Consider the following 26,088-nt stretch of genomic DNA (forward strand, 5'->3'; position numbering starts at 1 on the left):
TCCTGCATCTAACCTGTCCAGTCCCATCAGAATTTTATGTTTCTATGAGATCCCCTCAAATTCTTTTAAACTCCAGTGAATACAGGCCCAGTTGATCTAGTCTCTCCTCATATGTCAGTCCTGCCATCCCGGGAATCTGGTGAACTTTCGCTGCACTCCCTCAATAGCAAGAACGTCCTTCCTAAGGTTAGGAGACCAAAACTGAACACAGTATTCCAGGTGAGGCCTCACTAAGGCCCTGTACAACTGCAGTAAGACCTCTCTGCTCCTATACTCAAATCCTCTAGCTATGAAGTCCAACATACTATTTGGGAGTGGCGTGTGGATGGAGAGATAAAGGTGAGGTGAATGACAGTGGAGTAAGGGGTAGGAAAGGATCCATTGGTTGAGTATGCAGTTCAAAGAGAAAGAGGTAAGGGTAGTGATCGGTGTGAGGGTGTGAGAGGAAGGAGAATAGGTCGTGATCTCAAGTGAAGCATATGACTGAGTGGGTGGGGATCAGTACTAATGATTTGTGGAGAGGCTGGGAAGGGAGCCACTAAAGTCACATTCTTATATAATCATAGAATAGTACAGCACTGTCGGAGGCCATTTGACCCATCAAATCTGTGCTGGCTCTTTCGAAGAGCAATCCAGTTAGTCCCACTCCACGGCTCTTTCACTATATCCATGCAAGTTTTTCTCCTTCAAGTATTTATCCAATTCCCTTTTGAAGGCTACTATTGAATCTTATCCACCACCCTATCAGTCAGTGTATTCCAAATCCTAACCACCCGTTGGATAAAAAAGTTTTCCCTCATGTCGCCTCTGGTGCTTTTGCTAATCACCTGAAATCTGTGCCCTCTTTGTTATCGACCCTTCAGCCGTTGGAAACAGTTTCACTTTATTTACTCTATAATTCCTTCATGATTTTAAACACCTCTATAAAATCTTCTCTTAGCCATCTGTTTTAAGGAGAACAACCCCAGCTTCTCTAGTCTTTCCATGTAACTGTAGTCCCTCATCCCTGGAACCATTCTAGTAAATCTCTTCTGTACCCTCTCCAAAGCCTTCATGCCCTTTCTAAAGTGTGGTGCCCAGAACTGGACACAATACTCCAGCTGGGGCCGAACTCATGTTTTATATAGATTTAGCATAACTTCCTGGCTTTTGTACTCCGTACCTCTATTTACAAAGCCCAGGATCCCATATGCTTTATTAACTGCTGTTAATCTGTCCTGCCACCTTCAAACATTTGTGCGCAAATACCACTAGGTCTCTCCGTTCTTGCACCCTCTTTAAAATTGTACTATTTAGTGTGCATGGTCTTCTCACACCACATCCCAAATGCAGATTTCAACCATTGATGGCTCCATTCCTGACATATCGCTCACCAGTAACCTCCCAAAAGGAAAGAAAAAAAGTGAAGCAGAAGATGACTGAGACAAAAGCAAAAAGAAAAGTTAAGGGGAACGAAACAATAGAGAATGAAAGGAGAGACAAAAGCAAAAGAGGAGAAACAGAGAGAGAAACATCAATGTGAATACAGCAGGGAGTGAATGTTTCCTCTGACTTACATGGGTCAATTTTGATAACTCTGCTGTCCTGTTTTTTTGCGGGAATGGGATGGTGGTGAGCAATATCCCCCGTAAGCTGCACTAACTCCTGCCTGCCTACCCCATTCAAATGTTTGCACATGCGCGGTAACTACAATGAAAAAGCTGAAGAACGGCCTGAGTGGCACCTTGCAGATGGTTGTGTGGTTGCACGCCCGCACAACCTAGCAGATCCATTGAGATCAAAATTTCAGCACTGCTGACGACATCCGGACTGCTCCCATTTTGATCTGGGCTAGAATAAAGTGACCAGGGCTCCCGCTGGGAACAATAACTTATGCAAATCAAGGTGCTATCGCATACATAGGTCCTTGATGCCATTTTAAAGTTCCAATGGGCAACACACCAAGTGGAACACTAGCAACAGCAGCCTAACTAGCGGTCTTTAAGAGGTTTTGAAAATATTAATAGTCAGTTTGTTTAAGAACCTTTTTGGGATCAGGGACATAAATGTTTAACGAGTTCATATAAAATTTCTCTCCCAGTATTTGATCAAAGGTATGACCCATTTATTTTAACCTAATTTTATAATTAAAGAATTGATGCTTACTCTTTCAGAGCCACTAGATGCCCTCAGCACATTTCAAAAGATCTCTGAACGTTTGGAATTCTGTGTTTGTCTATGATAAGCTCATAATAAAGGATCAAACTGAGTACTGTGAGCAATGAGTAAATGTGACCTTAGCTCCATTAATAAGACTCCAGAGTGCCGGTAACGCGAGGGTGGCCTCCTTATATACAGTACTCCCAAGGGATGCTGGGATCCCTTGGGACTCCAACAGGTAGGCCCTCTGGTGGTGGTGTGATACAGGTTGCCAAGGGTTAAATACATAACATCACTCCCTTGTAAAGTCAATAGTACACTTATTTACAGGGTGAGACGATCTGAGGCTTTTTGCTCTATTGTCGATCGTCTCGATACAAATGCGGGTGTGGGTGAGTTGGTTAGTTCTTCATTGAGCTGCTGGGGATGGTGAGTTCTGCTTTGTGGTCAATTATGATGTCGATTGCCACTTGTGTGTGTGTTGGAGGGTCAAAGTTGGTGGTGTCTTCTTCGGGTTGTTCAATTTGACCTGAAACACTCTACTCCCTTCTTTGGCTATGACCATGCCAGCGAGCCAATGGGACCATGTCCATAATTGAGGACAAACACAGGATCACTGACCTCAATATCGCATGGACAAATTTGCGCAGTCATGGTACATACTTTGTTGATGCCGCCTGCCCTCCACGTGATTATGAAGATCAGGGTAGACAAGAGAGATCCTTGTTTTGAGCACCCTTTTCATGAGCAGCTCGGCTAGGGGAACCCCGGTGAGCGAGTGGGGCCTGGTGCGGTAGCTGAGCAGAACTCGGGACAGCCGTTTCAAGCTTTGCTTGATGATCTGAACTGCCCGTTCTGCGGGCTTGAACGGGACAGATGTGACGTGCTTGATCCCATTGCGGGTCATGAATTCCTTGAATTCAGCACTGGTGAAACATGGCCCATTGTCGCAGACTAGGACATCAGGCAGGTCCTGTGTGGCAAACATAGCTCGCAGGCTTTCGATGGTGGCAGTGGACATGCTTACAGACATTATTACACATTCAATCCATTTTGAATAAGCATCCACGACAACCAAGAACATTTTGCCTAGAAATGGGCCCGCACAGTCCACGTGGATTCTCGACCACGGTTTGGAGGGCCACGACCACAAACTTAGCGATGCCTCTCTGGGTGCATTGCTCAGTTGAGAGCAAGTGTTGCACTGGCACTCGCATGACTAAATCTGAGTCGATGCCAGGCCACCATACATGAGATCTGGCTATGGCTTTCATCATTACAATGCCTGAGTGGGTGCTGTGTAGGTCACGAATGAACGTTTCTCTGCCCTTAAATTGGACAAGACCACATGATTACCCCACAACAGACAGTCCGCCTGCAAGGACATTTCGTCTTTGCGCCTGTGGAACGGCTTAATTGCCTCCTGCATCTCGGCTGGGATGCTGGACCAGCTCCCATGGAGGACACAGTTTTGTTACCAGAGACAGTAAAGGATCCTGGCTGGTCCAGGTCCTGATCTGGCGGGCTGTAACGGGTGACTTTTCGTTTTCGAATGCATCCATTACCATGAGCAAGTCTGCAGGCTGTGCCATTTCCACCCCTGTAGTGGGCAATGGTAGCCGACTGAGAGCATCAGCGCAGACCTATGTGCTCAGTCTGTGACGGATTAGATAGTTGGATGCCGACAGCATGAGTGCCCATCTTTGGATGCGGGCAGAGGCATTGGTGTTAATCCCTTTGCTCTCAGGCAATAACAATACGAGCGGCTTATGGTCAGTTTCAAGCTCAAACTTGAAGCCAAACAAGTACTCGTGCATTTTTTTCACCCCGTAAACGCACAACAGAGCCTCTTTTTCAATCATGCTGTTGGCCCTTTCGGCCTTGGACAGACTCCTAGATGCATAGGCGACTGGTTGTAAAATCACAGATTCGTTAGCCTGTTGTAACACACATCCGACTCCGTATGACGATGCATCGCAAGCTAGCACTAATAGTATACATGGGTTATACAGAACAAGCAGTTTGTTTGAACGCAACAGATTTCTGGCTTTCTCAAAGGCAGCCTCTTGTGAATTCCCCCTTACCCAGTTGTCTCCTTTGCGCAGTAGCACATGTAGGGGTTCTAGCAAGGTGCTTAACCCGGGAAGGAAATTACCAAAATAGTTGAAGAGTCCCAGGAACGACCGCAGATCCGTCATGTTCTGTGGTCTCGGCACGTTCTTGATGGCCTCCGTCTTGGCGTCAGTGGGTCTGATGCCGTCTGCTGCGATTCTTCTTCCCAAGAACTCAATCTCCGGCGCCAGGAAAACACACTTCGAATGTTACAACCCGAGTCCCATGCGATCCAACTGACTAAGAACCTCTTCCAGATTCTTCAAGTGCTCGATGATGTCCCGATCTGTAACCAGTATGTCATCCTGAAAAGCCAAGGTGCAAGGAACCAACTTTAGCAGGCTATCCATGTTCTGTTGGAAGATTGCCGCGGCCGACCGAATCCCAAACGGGCATCTGTTATAGATGAACAGACCTTTGTGCGTGTTGCTGCAGGTGAGGCCTTGCGAAGATTCCTCCAACTCCTGCGTCATGTAGGTCCAACTTAGTGAACGTCTTCCTTCCAGCCAGGGTCGCAAATAGGTCGTCTGCCTTGGGTAGCGGGTACTGGTCCTGCAGCAAAAAACGGTTAATCGTTATTTTATAGTCCCCACAAATTCTGACCGTGCCGTCATCTTTAAGTACCGGGACAATCGGACTGGCCCACTCGTTGAATTTCACTGGCACGATGATGCCTTCTTGCTGCAGCCTGTCCAGCTCAATTTCCACTTTCTCTTGCATCATGTACGGTACTGCCCGTGCCTTGTGGTAGATGGGTCGTGTGCCGGGAACCAATGGATCTGCACTTTCGCCCCCGAGAAGCTTCCAATGCCTGGCTTGAACAACTATCGAAATCTGCTCAGAACCTGGGCACATGAGGCATCGTCAACGGACGAAAGCCCTTGGATGTGGTCCCAGTTCCAACGGATTTTTCCCAGCCAGCTTTTGCCAAACAGTGTGGGGCCATCCCCTGGCACAATTCATAATGGGAGTTCATGCACCGCTCCATCATAGGAGACTTTGACTTCTGCACTGCCAATTACAGGATTCAGTCCTTTGATGTAAGTTCTTAGCTTGGTGTGAATGGGGCTGAGCTTGGGCCTGTGTGCCTTGTTGCACCACAGCTTGCTGAAGGCCTTTTTGCTCATTATGGACTGACTCGCACCCGTGTCCGGTTCCATGGATACTGGAATTCCGTTCAGTTCAACTTTTAACATTATTGGTGGACATTTCGTGGTGAAGGTGTGTACCCCGTACACTTCTGCCTCCTTGGTTCGAGTCTCCAATTCAGCCTGATCCACCGTGGATCGATCTTCCTCTGCAACATGGTGGTTTGCAGGGTTTGCAGCTCGCCTGCACATTCGCTGGAGATGTCCCATTGTTCTGCAGCCATTGCATGCATAGTGTTTGAAGCGGCATTGATGGGCCCGATGATCAGGGCGTTAACTGCCTCGCATTAACGATTGATGGTGGACTCTGGGTCATCTGAGGTCATGCACTAGCCGGCATGTACATTCTGCCATGTATATTCCTGCTCGAAAACGATGTTACTTTGTGCACAGGACTGGCCGAAATGTCTTTATGCTGCAAAATTTGTTTGGTGTTGTCGCTGTTGGACATAAATGCCTGGGCTATCATTATGGTTTTGCTCAGATTCGGAGTTTCAACAGTCAATAGTTTGTGAGGGATTACCTCATGGCCAATGCCAAGTACAAAAAAGTCTCTCAGCATTTGTTCTAGGAATCCATCAAATTCGCAATGTCCTGCGAGGCACCTTAGTTCGGCGACGTAGCTCGCCACTTCCTGGCCCTCCGACCGTTGACACATGCAGAACCGATACCTCGCCATCAATACTCTTTCCTCAGGATTTTGGTGCTCCCAGACCAGCGTACACAATTCTTCATAGGATTTGGTTGTTGATTTTACCAGAGCTAGAAGATTCTTCATGAGGCCATAGATTGTTACCCCACAGACGGTAAGGAGGATCGCCCTTTGTTTGGCAGCGTTCTCATCTCCTTCCAGCTCGTTGGCCACGAAGTATTGGTCGAGTCTCTCCATGAAGGCCTCCCAATCGTCCCTTTCTGAGAACTTCTCCAGGATACTGTTAAACTTATAATAAATGGTCAGACTGAGTACTGTGTGTAATGAACAAGTGTGGCCTTAGCGCCTTTATTAAGGTTCCAGAGTGCAGGTACCTCGTGGTGGCCTGCTTATATACTGTGCTCCCAAGGGATGCTAGGATCCCTTGGGACTCCAAAGGTAGGCTCTGATGGTCAGGTGTGATGTAGGTTACAAGGGGTTAAATACATAACATCACTCCCCCGTGAAGTTAACAGTACACTTATTTACAAGGGGAGATGATCTGGGACTTTGTGCTCCCTTGTCGATCGTCTCGGTACAAATGCTGGTGTAGGTGGGTTGGTCAGTTCTTCATTGGGCTGTTGGGCAGCCGGCCTTGCGGGGCTGCTGGGAATGATGAGTTCAGTTTCGTCAACTGTGTGTCAGTTGCCACTTGTGTGTGTGTGTGTGTGTGTGTGTGTGTGTTGGAAGGTCAAAATTGGTTGTGTCCTCTTCGGGTTGTTCGTAGCTGTTTGTGAACCGCAACTTGATTTGGTCCAAGTGTTTTCTGTGTGTTTGTCCATTGGTCAGTTTGACCTGAAAAACCCTACTCCGCTCTTTGGCTGTGACCGGGACAGCAAGCCATTTGGGACCATGTTCATAATTGAGCACAAACACAGGATCATTGATCTCAATATCGCATGACAAATTTGCGCGGTCATGGTACACACTTTGTTGATGCCGCTTGTCCTCCATTTGATCATGTAAGTCAGGGTGTACCAAAGAAAGCCTTGTTTTGAGTGCCCTTTTCATGAGCAGCTCAGCTAGGGGAATCCCGGTGAGTGAGTGGGGTCTGGTGCGGTAGCTGAGCAGTACTTGGGACAACCGGGTCTGCCGGGAGTCTTCCGACATGCGTTTCAAGCTTTGCTTGATGGTCTGAACTGCCTGTTCTGCCTGGCCGTTGGATGCGGGCGGATGTGACGTGCTTGATCCTGTTATGGGTCATGAATTCTTTGAATTCAGCACTGGTGAAGCACGGCCCATTGTCGCTGACTAGGACATCGGTCAAGCCGTGCGTGGCAAACATAGCTCGTAGACTTTCAATGGTGGCTGTGGATGTGCTTACAGACATTATTGCACATTCAATCCACTTTGAGTAAGCGTCCACGACAACCAAAAACATTTTGCCCAGGAATGGGCCCGCATAGTCTACATGGATCCTTGACCAAGGTTTGGATGGCCAGGATCACAAACTTAGTGGTACCTCTCTGGGTGCATTGCTGAGAGCAAGTGTTGCATTGGTGCACACATGACTAAGTCTGAGTCGATGCCAGGCCACCACACGTGGGATCTGGCTATAGCTTTCATCATTACGATGCCTGGGTGGGTGTTGTGCAGTTCGCAAATGAATGTGTCTCTGCCTTTCTTGGGCAAGACTACGCGGTTGCCCCTCAAAAGACAGTCCGCCTGCAGGGACAGCTCATCTTTGCATCTGTGGAACGGCTTAATCGCTTCCTGCATCTCCACTGGGACACTGGACCAGCTCCCATGGAGGACACAGTTTTTTACCAAGGACAGTAAAGGATCCTGGCTGGTCCAGGTACTGATCTGGCGGGCCGTAACGGGGGATTTCTCATTCTCAAATGCCTCCATGACCATGAGCAAATCCGCTGGCTATGTCATTTCCACCCCGGTGGTGGGCAATGGTAGCCAACTGAGAGCATCTGCAGTTCTATGTGCCTGGTCTGTGGCGGATTACATAGTTGTATGCCGACAGTGTGAGCGCCCATCTTTGGATGCGGGCAGAGGCATTGGTATTAATCCCTTTGCTCTCCGAGAATAGCGATATGAGCGGCTTGTGGTCAGTTTCGAGCTCGAACTTGAGGCCAAATAAGTACTGGTGCATTTTTTTTACCCCATAAATGCACACCAAAGACTCTTTTTCAACCATGCTGTAGGCCTTTTCAGCCTCAGACAAACTCCTGGATGCATACGCAGCTGGTTGGAAAATTCCCGATTCATTAGCCTGTTGTAACACACATCCGACCTCGTATGATGACACATCGCAAACTAACACCAATCGTTTACATGGGTTATACAGGACAAGCAGTTTGTTGGAACACAATAAATTTGTGGCTTTCTTAAAGGCAGCCTCTTGTGAATTCCCCCATACCCGGTTGTCTCCCTTGCGCAGTAGCGCATGTAGGGCATCTAGCAGGGTGCTTAACCCAGGTAGGAAATTACCGAAGTAATTAAGGAGTCCCAGGAACGACCGCAGCTCCGTCACGTTCTGTGGTCGTGGCGCGTTTTTGACGGCCTCCGTCTTGTCGTCGGTTGGTCTGATGCTATCTGCTGCGATTCTCCTTCCTAAGAATTCGACGTCCTGTGCCAGGAAAACACACTTCGAGTGTTTTAACCTGAGTCCCACGCGATCCAACCGACTAAGAACCTCCTCCAGATTCTTCAAGTGCTCCATGGTGTCTCGACCTGTAACCAATATGTCATCCTGGAAGACCACTGTGCAAGGAATCGACTTTAGCAGGCCCTGCAAATTTTAACCGTACCATCCTCCTTGAGTACCGGAACAATCGGACTGGCCCAGTCGTTGAATTCCACCGGCGCGATTATGCCTTCATGTTGCAGCCTGTCCAGCTCGATTTTGACTTTTTCACGCATCATGTAAGGTACCGCCCGAGCCTTGTGATGGATAGGTCACGTACTGGGAACCAAATGGATCTGCACTTTTGCCCCCGAAAAGCTTCCAATGCCTGGCTTGAATAATGAAGGAAACTTGCTTAGCACCTGGGTACATGCGATGTCGTCGACGGACGAAAGTGCTCAGATGTCGTCCCAGTTCCAGTGGATTTTCCCCAGCCAGCTTCTGCCAAACAACGTGGGGCCATCCCCTGGCACAATCCACAGCGGAAGTTCATGTACTGCTCCGTCATAGGAGACTTTGACTTCAGCACTGTCAATTATGGGGATTAGTTCCTTTGTGCAAGTCCTTAGTTTGGTGTGACTGGGGCTGAGCTTGGGCCTGTGTGCCTTCTTTCCCCACAGCCTGTCGAAGGCCTTTTTACTAATTATGGATTGACTCACCCCAGTGTCCAGCTCCATAGACACTGGAATACCATTCAGTTCAACTTTCAACATTATTGGTGGGCATTTTGTTGTGAATGCGTGTACCCGTACACCTCTGCCTCCTCCGTACGAGTTTCCAATTCCTTCTGATCCACTGTGGATCGATCTTCCTCTGCAACGTGGTGGTTTGCAGGGTTTGCAGCTCGCCTGCACATTTGTTGGAGGTGTCCCATTGTTCTGCAGCCATTGCACGCATAGTGCTTAAAGCGACATTGATGGGGCCGATGATCACCTCCGCAGCGCCAACAGGGTGTTAACTGCCTCACATTAACAGATGATGGCGGACTCTGGATCAATTGAGGTTGGGCCACAGCAGCCTGTGTATACGTTCTGCCCTGTACATTTCTGCTCAAAACCGACATTACTTTATGCGCAGTACTGGCCGAAACTTCTTTGTTCTGCGAAATCTGCTTGGTGCTGTCGCTGGTGGACATAAATGCCTGGGCTATCGTTATGGCTTTACTCAGATTCGGAGTTTCTACAGTCAACAGTTTGCGAAGGATTGTCTCATGTCTGATGCCCAATACAAAAAAGTCTGAGCATTTGTTCTAGGAATCCCTCAACTCACAATGTCCTGCAAGGCGCCTTAGTTCGGCGACGTAGCTCGCCACTTCCTGGCCCTCTGATCGTTGACACGTGTAGAACCGATATCTCGCCATTAAAACGCTTTCCTTAGGATTTAGATGCTCCCTAACCAGTGTACACAGTTCTTCGTAGGATTTCTCTGTTGGTTTTGCCGGGGCCAGGAGATTCTTCATGAGGCCATAGGTTGTTGCCCCACAGACAGTTAGGAGGATCGCCCTTCGTTCGGTCGCATTCTCATCCCCTTCCAGCTCGTTGGCCACGAAATATTGGTCGAGTCTCTCCATGAAAGCTCCCAATCATCCCCATCTGAGAACTTCTCCAGGATGCTGACTGTTCTTTCCATTTTCGCCCGGTTGTTCGTTACCTCGTTGCCAATTGTTACACTTATAATATATGGTCAGACTGAGGACTGTGTGCAATGAGCAAGCGTGACCTTAGCTACTTTATTAAGGTTCCAGAGTGCAGGTACCTCGTGGGTGGCCTGCTTATATACTGTGCTCCTAAGGGATGCTGGGATCCCTTGGGACTCCAACAGATAGGCCCTCTGGTGGTGGTGTGATACAGGTTGCCAAGGGTTAAATACATAACAGTCTACATAAGAACAGTCACAGTAAGGGGACTTTTAACTCCTGGGCGGAGAGCTTGAGGGACGCATGAGGCATCCGCTTGAAAGCTGTAGTGAAAGACCAGGTCCATTTTAATGGTTAAGGCTTATTAACATGCTGCTGGCCAGCTGTTCACCAAAATGGGTGTCCAGAGCCAGTTCACCAATATTTGGCCCAGGAAACATTGCGTCAGGTGGACAGTCAACTAAGTCGCGGATGGGGGTGGGATGGGGGGGGAGGGGTTTGGGAGGATTTCACGGGTTGGAAGCTGTAAAGTATTTGCTTCATGGGTTCTTTGCTTAAGAATTCATAGCAACACATTGCTACTAAGAACCAGTTGGTTTATTAACAAAGGTTAACAATCACACTATACATTACCAGTTCATTCACTAGGCTCACAACTGCATACCACATCGCGGATGACCTAGACCCAATTGACCAGGGTTTTATTGAGTCTTGTGAACATCACTTGACTGGCTAATCCACTCAAAATGCAACAGCTCTACAAACCTGTGAGCATACATTACAGAAGGATCAATTCTGCTGCTTTGGACTCCACAAATGTAAGTTTTAAACTTACCTGATGGTCTCCGCTGAGTGTCCGCCAGGTACTATTGAGTGGAGCATCCACAGTGGATACTCTGCTCAGTAGGCAGTTAATGACATCACAGGACCTCAAATTACATTTATTCATAAGGCTCAGGCAAGTAGCTCAACCGTCCAAGAAAACTGGTGTTAAAATGGCCGCCAGGCAGGAATCGAGCAGTAAGTCCACTGAGAGGCATAGTAAAATATGCCATTAAAAATGTAATTTACTTTTAACACTCGCTGCTTAGAAATGTAGAAAAGCAGCTTGGTCGAAGGTACTCTTCCAATTTGCCCTAATGTCCTGCCTTGTCTCTGCTTCATAACTCTGTTCTGATGGATTCTGCTGGAGTTTAGGTACTCCTGACTCTGTGCCATCCTGCACTCATACATAGGTTTGCACCCAAGGTTCTATCTTTCCTCACCATTCATTAGTTAAACAAAGCACAGTAGCCCTTGGTTACATTTTTTACTAATCTAGCTGCAAACAGTTAAAATGGAGAGGGCTGGGGTTAATCCACAGAATACACCATCTCCAGTAATCTTTCTTTAGCAGTATATATTTCTACTGATTACTATATACATTAAATAGAAAATTCCAAGATTCCTTCTGGATTTGTACTCACCAAGAAGGCACATAGCATGTAGAAGCTAACAAAGTAGAAGAAAGCAAAATAGGTTCCACAGCCATGACCCGGCTCATGAAATGGTGACTCTTTTTCACACTGTTTTCCTGGGAGACAGGCTAACATGATTTCCTGCCAAGCCTCACCCGTAGCACATCTGAAAATGAAAGCAGAGTACGTTAATTTGTTTCATTAAAGAACCATGGATAATACCAGCACCATTATTTTATGTTGTATATACAGGGTATGCTATATCCCGGTCTGTATTTGCAGAGAATGGTATTCTTCTGTAAGGTACAGTGAAATAAATCCTGAAAGTACTGCAGATGAAATTCATTGCTGTTCAGCATGACACTGGTTGGAAGTAAACATACAAAAACAGACCAATGAGTGGCTAAACCTGCTTTCCGCACCCCGCACCACCACCCCAACCGCCCCCCCCAACTCCTCCACCTCTATATTTTTTATTATATGTTTTTATGGTTTGTGATATCAGCTTTATCCCACAATGTGCTTCACTATATCCTACAGGTGAATAGCCTGTCTTGCATATAAGAAAATAGACATTCCTGTTTGTATTACAGTTTAATATTGTACTGGCTTGTAGTACATCAGCCTCACAACAGTTACGTTGGAATCACACCTAATGATGCTCGTCAACACTGGTCCTTGCTGGAATTGACGTGGTCAATGAGAGGAGGACCAGGGATGGATGGATGAAATCCTTCCAAACCCGCGACCTAAAGAATAGATGGTGGGTGGAGAAAGCACAGGAGATTCAGCAGCTGGCCGACTGCCGTGATATGCAAGCATTCTTCACCGCAGTCAAGGCCACCGACAGCTCAAGCACCCAAGGCCCCACCCCACTGCTGGCCAAGAACGGGGAGACACTAATCAAGGACACCGAGGCACTCAGGACCTGCTGGAAGGAGCACTTCGAAGATCTCCTTAACCGAGACTCTGCCTTTGACTCGAGTGTCCTTGACTCCATCCCGCAGCATGCTTCCCGCCATCATCTCAGCAAAACCCCAGCCCTGCACGAGGTAGAAAAGGCCATCCGCCAGCTCAAGAACAACACGGCAATGGGAGCGGATGGAATCCCCGTTGAGGCACCAAAGTATGGCGGAGAGGCACTATTGGCATGAATGCATGACCTCATCTCTCTCATCTGGAAGGAGAAGAGCATGCTGGGAGATCTCAGAGATGCAGTAATCGTGACCATCTTTAAAAAAAGGGGACAAATCTGACTGCGGCAACTACAGTGGAATCTCCCTGTTATCAGCTACTGGGAAAGTTGATGCTAGAATCCTCCTCAACCATCTTCTCCCTGTGGCTGAGGAGCTCCTCCCGGAGTCACAGTGCGGATTTCGTCTACTAGAGGGTACAACGGACATGATCTTTATGGTGTGACAACTGTAAGAGAAATGCAGGGATCAGTACCAACCCTTGTACATGGCCTTCTTTGATCGGAGCAGGGTCAAGCAGGGCTGCGTCATCGCGCCAACCCTCTTCTCAATTTTCCTCGCTGAACCAGTGGGAACCTGTTCAACCTTCGTCGTCTCCAGGCCAGATCCAAGTCCATCCCAACCTCTGTCGTCGAGCTACGGTACGCGGACGACGCTTGCGTCTGCGTGCATTCAGAGGCTGAACTCCAAGTCATAGTCGACGTATTTACTGAGGCGTACGATAGCATGGGCCTTACACTAAACATCTGTAAGACAAAGGTCCCCCACCAACCTGACCCCACCACACAGCACTGCCTCAAGATCCATGGCGCGGCTCTGGACGTGAACCACTTTCCATACCTCGGGAGCATATTATCAGCAAGGGCTGACATTGACGATGAGGTTCAACACCGCCTCCAGTGCGCCAGCGCAGCCTTCGGCCGCCTGAGGAAGAGAGTTTTCGAAGATCAGGCCCCTAAATCTGGCACCAAGCTCATGATCTACAGGGCTGTAGTGATACCCGCCCTCTTGTATGGCTCAGAGATGTGGACCATATACAGTAGACACCTCAATCACTGGAGAAATACCACCAACGATGTCTTCGCAAGGTCCTGCAAATCCCCTAGGAGGACAGATGCACCAACGTTAGCGTCCTCGATCAGGCCAACATTCCCAGCATCGAAGCACTGACCATACACGACCGGCTCCGTTGGGCGGGCCACATTATTCGCATGCCTGACACAAGATTCCCAAAGCAAGCGCTCTACTTGGAACTCCTACACGGCAAGTGAGCCCCAGGTGGGCAGAGGAAATGTTTCAAGGACACCCTCAAAGCCTCTTTGATAAAATGCAACATCCTCACCGACACCTGGGAATCCCTGGCCAAAGACCGCCCTATGTAGAGGAAGAGCATCCGGGAGGGCGCTGAGTACCTCGAGTCTCGTCACCGAGAGCATGCAGAAAGCAAGCGCAGGCAGTGGAAGGAGCGTGCGGGAAACCAGACCCACTCACCTTTTCCTTCAATGATTGTCTGTCCCACCTGTGACAAAGATTGTAATTCCCGTATTGGACTGTTTAGTCACCTAAGAACTCACTTTTAGAGTGGAAGCAAGTCTTCCTCGATTTCGAGGGACTGCCTATGATGATGAGGGATGGAAATGGAATCTGTGACAAGGGAACAGAGTTTCTGGTGTGGGCCGAAGACGATGGTTTCAGTCTTCCCAATTTTCAACTGGAAGAAATTGTGGCTCAACCAAGACTGGTTATTAGACAAGCAGCCTGACACAGATGGTAGAGTTGGTTATTGTTAGCATACATTTTGAACCTGACCCTATGTCTTCAGATGATGTTGCCAAGCTGCAGCACATATATGAGGTAAAGGAGGAGGCCAAGGACAGATCCTTGAGGGACTCAAACATAACATTGTAGGGGCGGTAAGAGAAGGCATTTGTGATGATTCTGATATGATAAAAGAGTGGAACCAAAGAAAGTCAGTCTCATAGAGCTGGACAACAGACAAGAGGCATTAGAGGAAGATTTTGTAGTTGACTGTGTCAAAGGCTGCAGGAAGGTCAAGTACAAGAGGAAAATGCACCATGGTAACTGTCACCGAGGATGTCATTTGTGACACTGATTTTGGCTACTTCAGTGCTGTGGGAAGGGCAAAAACTTGATTGGAAAGATTCAAACAGAAAGGGAAAATTTAACCCCCCAAAACAAGCTGGTCTGGGTTGGGTGGGATGTTTAAATGTTAAAATTCTGTATCCCAATCCCAACCCCACTTCCAGTTTTAACGGAGGAGGGACGGGGTTTCAGGCAACCAACCCACGCCCAGGAGGCGGGTTGGCAATTTAAATGTAATGACACTGCATGCCTCATATTTAAGCAGCATTTTAAATTTAACCTTAGCCTGCCAAGTTTTCTGCACCTCGGGAAACACAGCAGCTAAAGGGAGGCGAGGACTGCTTGATCCAGGAGGTAAGTGCCTTTCCACTTACCTGTTGGATCCAGTATACCTGCTTCAGAGAGATCGGACACTTCCCCGATCCCTGCCCAAGAGGCCTCCAATCTCCCTTCGACTCTTCTGTTCTCCCCTCGACCCTTCCGATCTCCCCGGCTCTTCTGATCCCCCCCGCCCCACCCAACCCTTCCGATCTCTCCCCACTGACCCATGCGATTTGCTCCACGAGGCCTCCGATCTCCTCCAACCCGACCTCGAATCTGCCTTCTAACCTCTGATCTCTCTCTCCACTCCCTCCAGCCTTTCTGATCCCTCTCTCCCTCCTTTATGCTCCCCAGCTGCGGCCTGGTGCTCAAGGCCTACCTGCCCGACAGCCAGCCAGCCTCTCAATCTGGTTGGTTGTGGCAGGGAAAGGGAGATAAAAATGCTAATCAGGCCCTGACCTCAAAGCAGAGCCCCCACTCCCTCCCCGCCTCCAATTTAATATCCAGCCCAGAATTGCTGGAAAGATGGGCATGAATTTGGGAGGCGAAAATACATTCAAAGAGTTTGAAGGAGAGCAGGTGGTGGAAGATTTAGCCATGCGGGGTGGTTTCATTAAGGGGAATGGTAAGCCAAGTTTCAGTGAAAACCAAGGTGCCAATACGATCATCTACAATAAAGCTGTGAATCACAAGGGCCTTGTTCGTTAGTGAATGGCCATTTGGAAGGAAATACGGAGAGAAACGGAGATTGTTGGATTGGTAGCAGTGGTGAGTGGGGCAGGAAGGAGGTTGGAGAAGTTAGTACCCAGCGGGTGCATTGGCGGGAAGGTTGGCAAAGGTTGGGGCAGTTTGGTTGCTGCTCGTAAAGAGCAAGTAATGGGTGCCTTGATGGGCCCTTCGGACAATGCTGAGTGAGGCACATAGGGTAGCTGTTGGCTTATAGAAGCCTGGAATGGTGGCAGGAGAGTAGGAAGACAGAGGAGTAATGATGGATAAGGGTAGGGATTGTGGGGCAGGGGCAGAGAGAAGTACATGAGCAGATAAATGAAAAATGGTGTGACAGAAAGTGGAGGAAACAGAAGAGATTGGCCCGAGAGGGACCAAGAGAAAATAAAAGTAGCTGGAAGTAATTGGTTTAGGTATGGAGCAGCAGCACACATGAATGGACACAGAGAAAAGTTGGATTACATAGGCATGTCAGAGATTAGAGGAGACATGCTCTGATCCTAAACAGAGGACCTTCCCCCTTTCTGTGTGTTGAATGAACAATTGTTATACTTGGTACACTTGGTACCTTAATGCTACAATAAAATGTTACAATATCCAATTAACCATTTAGCCTGCAGATGCAAAATGTTATTGAATCAACAATCTCACCAAATACTAAAACATTCCACAAAGCAAGACTCACAAATTTAACGGATTTGTTGGGTAAAGGAACCTCAGTCCGTGTTTAGCTCTCTCTTGTTCAGTCTCTCAACTGGTGTGTAGCTTCCTCTCAGTTGATGTTTATTTGTGTTCAGTGCTGCATTTTATTCATCCCTAGCAACCACGCTGCAGTTTAATCATCCCTAGCAACCATGCTACCGTTTATTCATCCCTAGTAACCATGCTATTTATCCCTAGCAACCATGCTACCATTTATTCATCTCTAGTAACCATTCTGCAGTTTATTCATCCCTAGCAACCGTGCTGAAGGTCAGTAACCATGATGTTGACATTAAAAGCAGAACCTCAAGTGGATAGGATCGTAAAAAAGCTAATGGAAAACTGGGCTTTATGACTCAAAGTTTGAATATAAAAGTCAAAATATAATGATGGATCTATATAAAACCTTAGTAGCACCACAATCGGAATACAGTATGTTGTTTCGGGCACCAAACTGTAGGATGTGGAGGAGATAGAGAGGGTACAAAGCAAATATACTAGGGTGCAGCCTGGTATGAGGAAATGGAAATACGAAAAAAGACTTGAAAAATTGGGACCGTTTCCTCCAGGTCAAATGTCAGCTTCTGAATTTTTTTTAGGAGATATAATTCAGTTTAGCTGTATTGGTCTTGCTCACGTTTCCTCTGCCTAATCTCTATGATGAAGTGCTTCACTACCAGGAAGAACTGACAAAAGAATCCAATTAAGTCATATGGAATCAGGTATAAGATAAGACAGCAATACAATGGCACAACATAGAAACATAGAAACATAGAAAATATGCAGCCCTTCTAGCCTGCACCGCCATTCAATGAGTTCATGGCTGAACATGAAACTTCAGTACCCCCTTCCTGCTTTCTCGCCATAACCCTTGATCCCCCGAGTAGTAAGGACTTCATCTAACTCCCTTTTGAATATATTTAGTGAATTGGCCTCAACTACTTTCTGTTGTAGAGAATTCCACAGGTTCACCACTCTCTGGGTGAAGAAGTTTCTCCTCATCTCGATCCTAAATGGCTTACCCCTTATCTTCAGACTGTGACCCCTGGTTCTGGACTTCCCCAACATTGGGAACATTCTTCCTGCATCTAACCTGTCTAAACCCGTCAGAATTTTAAACGTTTCCATGAGGTCCCCTCTCATTCTTCTGAACTCCAGTGAATACAAGCCCAGTTGATCCAGTCTTTCTTGATAGGTCAGTCCCGCCATCCCGGGAATCAGTCTGGTGAATCTTCGCTGCACTCCCTCAATAGCAAGAATGTCCTTCCTCAAGTTAGGAGACCAAAATTGTACACAATACTCCAGGAGTGGCCTCACCAAGGCCCTGTACAACTGTAGCAACACCTCCCTGCCCCTGTATTCAAATCCCCTCGCTATGAAGGCCAATATGCCATTTGCTTTCTTAACCGCCTGCTGTACCTGCATGCTAACCTTCAATGACTGATGTACCATGACACCCAGGTCTCGTTGCACCTTCCCTTTTCCTAATCTGTCACCATTCAGATAATAGTCTGATGTGCCATAGAATGATAAAGATGTAAGGACTTGGCTTGACCCAACAACAGGACAGGAAAGATTGGAGGGAAAAATCAACATTGACTGTTGTCAGGTATCTGATAATGAATGATTAGAGAGGAACATTGGCAGAAGTCAAACAATAAATAGACTCCCAGTTCTCATTCAAGAAATAGTTTGTAGTCGAGGAGGAATTTAGGATTAAAATAAATTAGGACCAGGAATTCAACTTTTTGAGTGATTCTAACAATGTAATAATATTCTAATGCTCTAATATTATAATTGCTGATCTATCTTCTTTTTCACATGCTTTTAACATTCTTGAAACCCAGACATATGTACAAAGGATTTGTGATGAGTAATTTGTTCATGCAATAGGTAAAATTGAGTGATAATTCACTTTGATACACTAAAAAAATAAAAATACTGGATGGCTTGGATAGATTAAAAGGCTGTAATCTAATCAAGGAGTTCAGATGGATTCTACGCCGAGTAATTACAGGATCGAGTGTAATTCAGGGGTTCAGATGGTTTCTATTTAGAAGAACAGCTAGCCAGGGGTGATTACAAACCTGTAATTTATTTTAGGGGCTCACATGATGGCATTTATTTGTCATCAGAATCTTGTTATTGTGTTGCCAGCCACACAACTTTCATACTTTTGGATTTATTTGTTTTTGATTAAAATCTATTACGAGTTAATGGGGTTTGTTAGCAAAGGATCGCACTGAGGTTAGGTTTGATGCTGGCTCTTTTTAAGATGCGGATGGCTAATTGAATCGATGCTGGAGAATTTGACAGAATACTAGGTTATTTTGGATGGAATTCACCACGCTCAATATTATATCAGAATTTACAAGTCAATATTACTGCTAATGAACTTCATATTTTCTTGTTATGTGAACATTCCTTCATAACCCCATTTCTAACTTTTACTCTAATCCTAATTTAGACCAGTCTGGCCAAGAGGCTAGGAATGTAACCTATTCCTAGGACTTTGTGCCAGTGGTGGTCAGTCACTAGTAAATGGGATATTAGCAAGTGGCCTGGTTGGCAACTTTATTTCTTTCCTATTCCTCCTTCAAATCGGTTGACTGATTTCAGGAAACTCACTCTATTGTGAATCATGTTGATGAAGCCATATACTCCCACTGCTGGGCAGAACTAACTCTCTATCTCTCATGCACACAATTGTTATGGTTCTTAAACCCACTAGGTGGTGCTGATGATCTTTGTTGCAGATCCCAAGAGAGCCAGCGAGGCACTGTTTACAGTATATTCTTTACTGGAAAAGTTAACATTTGCTCAGGTGCTGATTTCTCTCCCTTATGTTCTACCAGAACAAATCATTAAACAAAGCAGTGCAGATGAACAAGGTCATAACAAATGCAAAGCTCTGTGGTTCATTTCTAGAGGACAGAATTGGAAAGCAGAGAGGTTATGTTAAACTTGTATAGAACCTTGGTTAGATCACACTTAGAGTGCTGTGTACAGTTCTAGTCTCTATATTACAAAAAAGATATATAGAGGCACTGGAGAAGGTGCAAAAAAGGTTCACAAGGATAATACCAGAACTGAGATGTTATAACTATCAGGAAATACCAAACAGGCTGGGGCTCTTTTCTTTAGAAAAGAGAAGGCTGAGGGGGTGACTTAATAGAGATCTTTAAAATTATGAAGAGGTTTGATAGGATGGACGTACAGAAGATGTTTTCACTTGTGGGGAGTCCAAAACAAGAAGTCATAAATGTAAGACAGTCACTAATAAATCCAATAAGGAATTCAGGAGAAACTTTGTCAGCCAGAGAGTGGTTAGAATGTGGAATATGGAGCAATTGAGGTATTTATTTTTAGTTGAATTTATTTTAGATCATTGTCAGAAATGGTCAGTAGAAAAAAAAGCTGAAATACAAAGCAGATCTGTCAGAACAAAAGAAAAAAGATCAGATTGGGAACATGGGCCTGAATCCAGCTCTGCTGGAATTCTGTTCAATGTGACCTTTAAATTGCAGTCTGTCTCTCCCTCGCCAGGCACATCAAGGGGGCATATCAGGGGGAGTTCTTGAAATGCTCCAGTGAAACTCAACAGCTGAGACCTGGTGTCCTTTGAGACCTTGTTAAGCCTCCAAACAGTCACTAAAGTAAGGTAATAAGCCTCATGAGAACTTCTTTCTACCTCATAAGGGTGAATTAGCTCAGGTAGGGGCGGCTGCTGTTGATGAGCCCTTCCAGTTGTCAGTGGCCTGCCCTGGCTATGCAAATGACTGTCAACGGAATTTGGGATGGAATCTCCAATCTTGGGCAAAGATGGCTGGGGGCTGTGCTCTTTGGGACCCCAGGAATTTCCAGGACTTTGAAATTATTTTTATTTTGAGTGTTGGTTTCTTTATTTCATTTTTGGGTTGTGGGAATTCAGAGCTGCAGTGAATATAAATGTAAAGTTCATCTGATAAGCAAAGCCACTAAATTATCTGCTATGAGGAGAAGCAATATTTACATTGTTCATTGGGAGCCCGTTGTGCCTGAATCCTTGTAATGCAGTATTAAACAAACTTCACCAGAAATGTTTGAGAACCTGAATGTTCTGACTTAATCAGTATGCCCACAAAAAAATTAACTTTAACTGGCATTATACAATCACTTCAGTAACATGGTTCCTTTTTGGCTGCATGTCCTGACATTTTAGATCTCTAACTGATACAAATAAAATATAGTTACTCTACACAATATTTTTAAAGTGATGGAATAATTTACTCTGTGGTTCCTGAAAGGAATGCGGCTAAGTTTCAGGAGTTCATCAGAGTGGATTTCAATTACAGTTTTGCAATCAATGTATATTTTGTTACAACTGTGGTTGTTCTCATTCAATGCTGTGTGCTAGAGTTACAGGATGTAGGATTTACATTACAATCCAAATAGACGATGACTTTCTGATCTCAGCCATGATTCTCTACCTGCAACTTGAAAAGCAAGGACACCAATGACTCAAGGACAAATCAAGGATACTATATATTTTTAACAACCTATAGCACCTTGAATATTCAAATAATTTAATATTTTCATTTTTGTACTATTTTAAATGCATCTAATAACAATGTTATCATTCCCACATTCTAAATGCAAAATGCCCCAAATGCAAAGGGAAAATAAAGCAAAAGTTGGAAATGTTCACATAAAAAGTTAATGACAAAACAAAACAAACATTTTATGGGGGAAAAAATTCCAAAAAAGCCCTAAATTCCATTAAGAATGGGAATGATTTTAACCCAAAGTGGATTTCGGGCAGGTGAGGTGAGTGTAAAATGCACCAGCTAGCTTAAATTTCAGGCTCAGGGTACATTCTTTCCCAGGCCTCATTAACATCTGACTTGCTGGTTTCCCACTCAATTGTGTCAGGAACAGGAAGCCCATCCATTTTCTGTGTGTAATTTCCAGCAGGCCTCCAGAGGCCTACATAAAGCGGGAATGCACCTCTTAAAGGAAGAGTAATTTCCTTCTAGCAAATTGCTATGAGATTTCTCAAAAATGAAGACTTGCAGAACCAAAGCAAAAAAAAATAACTTGAAGGACATACAAGACATAAGAGCTTACTGCCAATCTGTATTGAACTGTGTATAGTTTTGTGGACCCATAATCAATAACACTGTGCAGACTGAGGACCCTATCACTGATTATACTTATATCCAGGTTCAAACATTCAACACACATATATTTAATTATGGTGATAACTAATTCAGGCAACAATAATTGTGAAACTTAAATCATTCTGATTTTTTTTCAAATCTTCACAAATATTTCTCTGTTAAAAGTAATCCTAAATATTCCTTTCTGGATCAATTGAATCAGTGCTAATTATAACATTTTAAAAATCAGCATTACCCAGAGTACTTGGTATCACTCCTCACATTTGCACTCTGACAACTTGACATGTTGCCATTTTTTAATGTGTCATTATTTCTCCAAGAAATCCATTTTTAAATATTTGCCAAGAGATAGACAAAATGATTTATGATTATGGGGACTGTTCCAAAAATCAGAAATTGGAACTTGACCAGCAAATTCCTCAAAGCTGATTCCGCTCCACTGGCGTTACTTCGCCGGAAGTGCGATGGAAACCCCGTTTATGCGCGTAAATTGAGTTTCAGCTGTACCTTTGGTGAAGTAACGCCACGGAGCAAGAGCAGATCCGAGGAACTTCCGGGCCCTTGTTTCTGTTGTGAATCTGTAAAGCATGCACTCCCACCAGGGAGCACATCCCTTAAAGTCCCAAGGGATCCCAGCATCCCTTGTGAGCACTGTATATAAGCCAGCCCCTAAGGCCTGTTCCTCACTCTGGAGTGTCTTAATAAAGACTGAGGTCACTGTTATTTTAACCTCCCTGTGTGCAATCTCATCTGTGTTAGGAACACAATAACTGGCGACGAGTATATGAATTCAATGCAAAGATGCAGCAAACTGTGGGCACCCTGGAGAAGTTCTCGGAGGGTGAGGACTGGGAAGCCTATGTCGAACGGCTAGACCAGTACTTTGTAGCCAACGAGCTGGATGGATAAGGAAGCGCTGCAAAAAGGAGAGCGGTCCTCCTCACGGTCTGCGAGGCACCGACCAACAGCCTGATGAAGAATCTTCTGGCTCCGGTAAAACCCACAGATAAGTCATATGAGGAGCTGTGTACACTGGTTCGGGAGCATCTTAACCCAAGGGAGAGCGGGGTGATGGCGAGGTATCGGTTCTACACATGCCAGCGATCTGAAGGTCAGGAAGTGGCGAGCTACGTCGCCGAGCTAAGGCGACTTGCAGGACAATGTGAGTTTGATGGCTACCTGGAGCAGATGCTCAGAGACTTTTTTGCACTGGGCATTGGCCACGAGACCACTTTTGATCGTAGAGACACAGGCCCTCAGTAAGACCATTGCAATAGGACAGGCGTTTATGTCCACCAGTGATAACACCAAACAAATCTCTCAGCACACAAGTGCTAGCAATGTTCATAAATTAAATGGAACTGTGTTTGCGAGCAAAAATGTACAGGGCAGAAACCATGCATCTGCAACTGCCAGCAGGCCTCAGGTAACCCAGATGACTCAGAGTCCGCAACAAAGGATGAATGCAAGGCAATTCACACCTTGTTGGCGTTGTGGAGGCTTCCATTCAGCCTATTCATGCCGCTTCAAAGGGTATGTTTACAAGAGCTGTGGAACAATGGGGCATCTCCCATGCAAAACTTGCTAACCACCACGTGGCAGAGGAAGATCGATCCATGGTGGACCAAAGCAATTTCGAGCCTGAGAGAGAGGAGGCAGATGCTGAAGTACACAGGGTGCACACATTTTTGACGAAATGTCCACATATAATGCTAAATGTAAAATTGAATGGCTTACCCGTAGCCAAGGAACTGGACACTGGCGCTAGCCAATCCATCATGAGTAAAAAGATGTTTGAGAGACTGTGGTACAAAAAGGCACTCAGACCAGCCCTGAACCACATCCACATGAAACTGAGAACGTACACCAAAGAGCTCATCACTGTCCTGGGCAGCGCCATGGTCAAGGTCACCTACGAGGGCATGGTGCATGAACTGCCACTCTGGATTGTCCCAGGTGATGGTCCCACACTGCTTGGAAGGAGCTGGCTCGGCAAAATCCGCTGGAACTGGGATGACATCCGAGCGCTGTACCCAGGTTCTCAACAAATTTCCTTCCCTTTTTGAGCCAGGCATTGGAAACTTTTCCGGGGCGAAGGTGTGGATCCACTTGGTCCCAGAGGCATGACCCATTCACCACAAGGCACGAGCGATACCTCACATGATGAGGGAGAGAGTGGAAATCGAGCTGGACAGGCTGCAACGCGAGGGCATCATCTCCGCAGTGGAATTCAGCGAGTGGGCCAACCCGATTGTTCCAGTACTCAAAAGTGATGGCACAGTCAGGATTTGCGGCGATTATAAAGTAACTATTAATCGTTTCTCGCTACAGGACCAATACCCGCTACCTAAGGCAGAAGACCTATTTGCGACGCTAGCAGGAGGCAAGAAGTTAAGCAAGCTTGACCTGACTTCGGCCTACATGATGCAGGAGCTGGAGGAGTCTTCGAAGGGCCTCACCTGCATCAACACGCACAAGGGACTGTTCATCTACAACAGATGCCCGTTTGGAATTTGGTCGGCTGCAGCGATCTTCCAGAGAAACATGGAGAGCCTACTCAAGTCGGTACCACGCACGGTGGTTTTTCAGGACGACATATTTTTCACGGGTCAGGACACGGTCGAGCACCGACAAAACCTGGAGGAGGTCCTCCAGCGACTGGATCGCGTAGGGCTGCAGCTGCAGAGGTCGAAATGCATCTTCATTGCAACAGAAGTGGAGTTTTTGGGGAGAAAGATCGCGGCGGACGGCATTCGGCCCACAGACGCCAAGACAGAGGCTATCAGGAACGCGCCCAGGCCACAGAACGTCACAGAGCTGCAGTCGTTCCTGGGACTCCTCAACTATTTTGGTAACTTCCTACTGGGGTTAAGCACTTTTAGAGCCCCTACATGTGTTATTGCGTAAAGATGAGAACTGGGTATGGGGGAAAAAAACCAAGTAATTGCTTTTGAGAAAGCCAGAAACATTTTATGCTCCAACAAGCTGCTTGTATTGTATAACCTGTGTAAAAGACTTGTGCTAGCATGTGACGCGTCGTCGTACGGAGTCAGGTGTGTATTACAAGAAGCTAATGTTGCGGGGAAGTTGCAACCTATTGCCTATGCCTCCAGGAGCTTGTCTAAGGCGTGTGTGTTCGGGGTAAAAAAAAATGCATCAGTACCTGTTTGGCCTCAAATTTGAGCTGGAAATCGATCACAAGCCCCCCATATCCCTGTTCGCTGAAAACAAGGGGATAAATACTAATGCCTCAGCCCGCATACAAAGGTGGGCACTCGCGCTATCAGCATATATCTATACCATCCACCACAGGCCAGGCACCGAGAACTGTGTGGATGCTCTCAATCGGCTATCATTGCCCACCACGGGGGTGGAAATGGCGCAGCCTGCAAACTTATTGATGGTGGCGCAGCCCGCAGACTTGTTGATGGTTGTCATGTTTGTAACCTTCTCATAACTGTAACCTTATGCAACAACACTGTACACTGTGTACACCTGAGAAATGCACACCTTGACCACAGGAGGTGAACTTGTGGAAGACACTCCTCACCTGGTCATCCAGGTATATAAAGGGAGGTCCCGCGCAGGGTCATCACTTCTTGGTCCTGTGAATAAAGGTACAGGTCACAGAGTGATCTTGTCTCCAGTATGTGCCTCGTGTTGATTTGCTGTAGTGTGTAAGGACACAACATTTGGCGATGAGAAACGGGACTCAACGACTCAAGAGAATGGCCACCGGTAGCACGGAGGAACGGTACTGTGTTGGTAAGGACTGGGATGATTTCGTTGAGAGGCTCCAGCAGAGTTTTATCACGAAGGACTGGCTGGGAGCGGCAGCGGCTGACAAGCGAAGGGCGCATCTACTGACCAGCTGAGGACCTAAGACGTACGTGCTGATGAAAGACCTGCTAGCACCTGAGAAGCTGGCGGACAAGACCTTCGAGGAGCTCAGCAAACTGATCGGTGAGCACCTCAAACCGGTGAGCAGTGTACATATGGCCTGACATCGATTCTACATGCACCAACGTCGGGAAGGGCAAAGCATACCGGACTTCGTTGTGGACCTTCGCCGCTTGGCCAGCCTCTGTAAGTTCACAGACGCCTGCAGGGGGGAGATGTTACGGGATTTCTTCATTGAGGTCATTGGTCATGCCGAGATTTTTAGGAAGCTAATTGAGACCAAGGACTTGACCTTGGAAGCAGCGGCGTTGATGGCTCAGACCTTCATAGTGGGGGAAAGAGGAAACCAAGATCATATACGCGCGCAACTCTGCTCCCAATG

At 46.4% G+C, this 26,088-nt stretch overlaps 1 protein-coding gene across 1 annotated transcript in view; it reads right to left on the reverse strand.

The window, feature by feature from the left end:
- cacna1c (calcium channel, voltage-dependent, L type, alpha 1C subunit) overlaps positions 1-26,088 on the reverse strand; it is a 1,034,505-nt gene that overhangs the window by 78,218 nt on the left and 930,199 nt on the right. The window contains exon 33 of the mRNA XM_070900503.1: positions 11,831-11,987. Coding sequence (XP_070756604.1) covers positions 11,831-11,987 — 157 coding nt within the window. The remainder of the gene's footprint in view (positions 1-11,830; positions 11,988-26,088) is intronic.

The sequence above is a fragment of the Pristiophorus japonicus genome, chromosome 15 (genome assembly GCF_044704955.1).
Source record: "Pristiophorus japonicus isolate sPriJap1 chromosome 15, sPriJap1.hap1, whole genome shotgun sequence".
Classification (NCBI taxonomy): Eukaryota; Metazoa; Chordata; class Chondrichthyes; family Pristiophoridae; genus Pristiophorus; species Pristiophorus japonicus.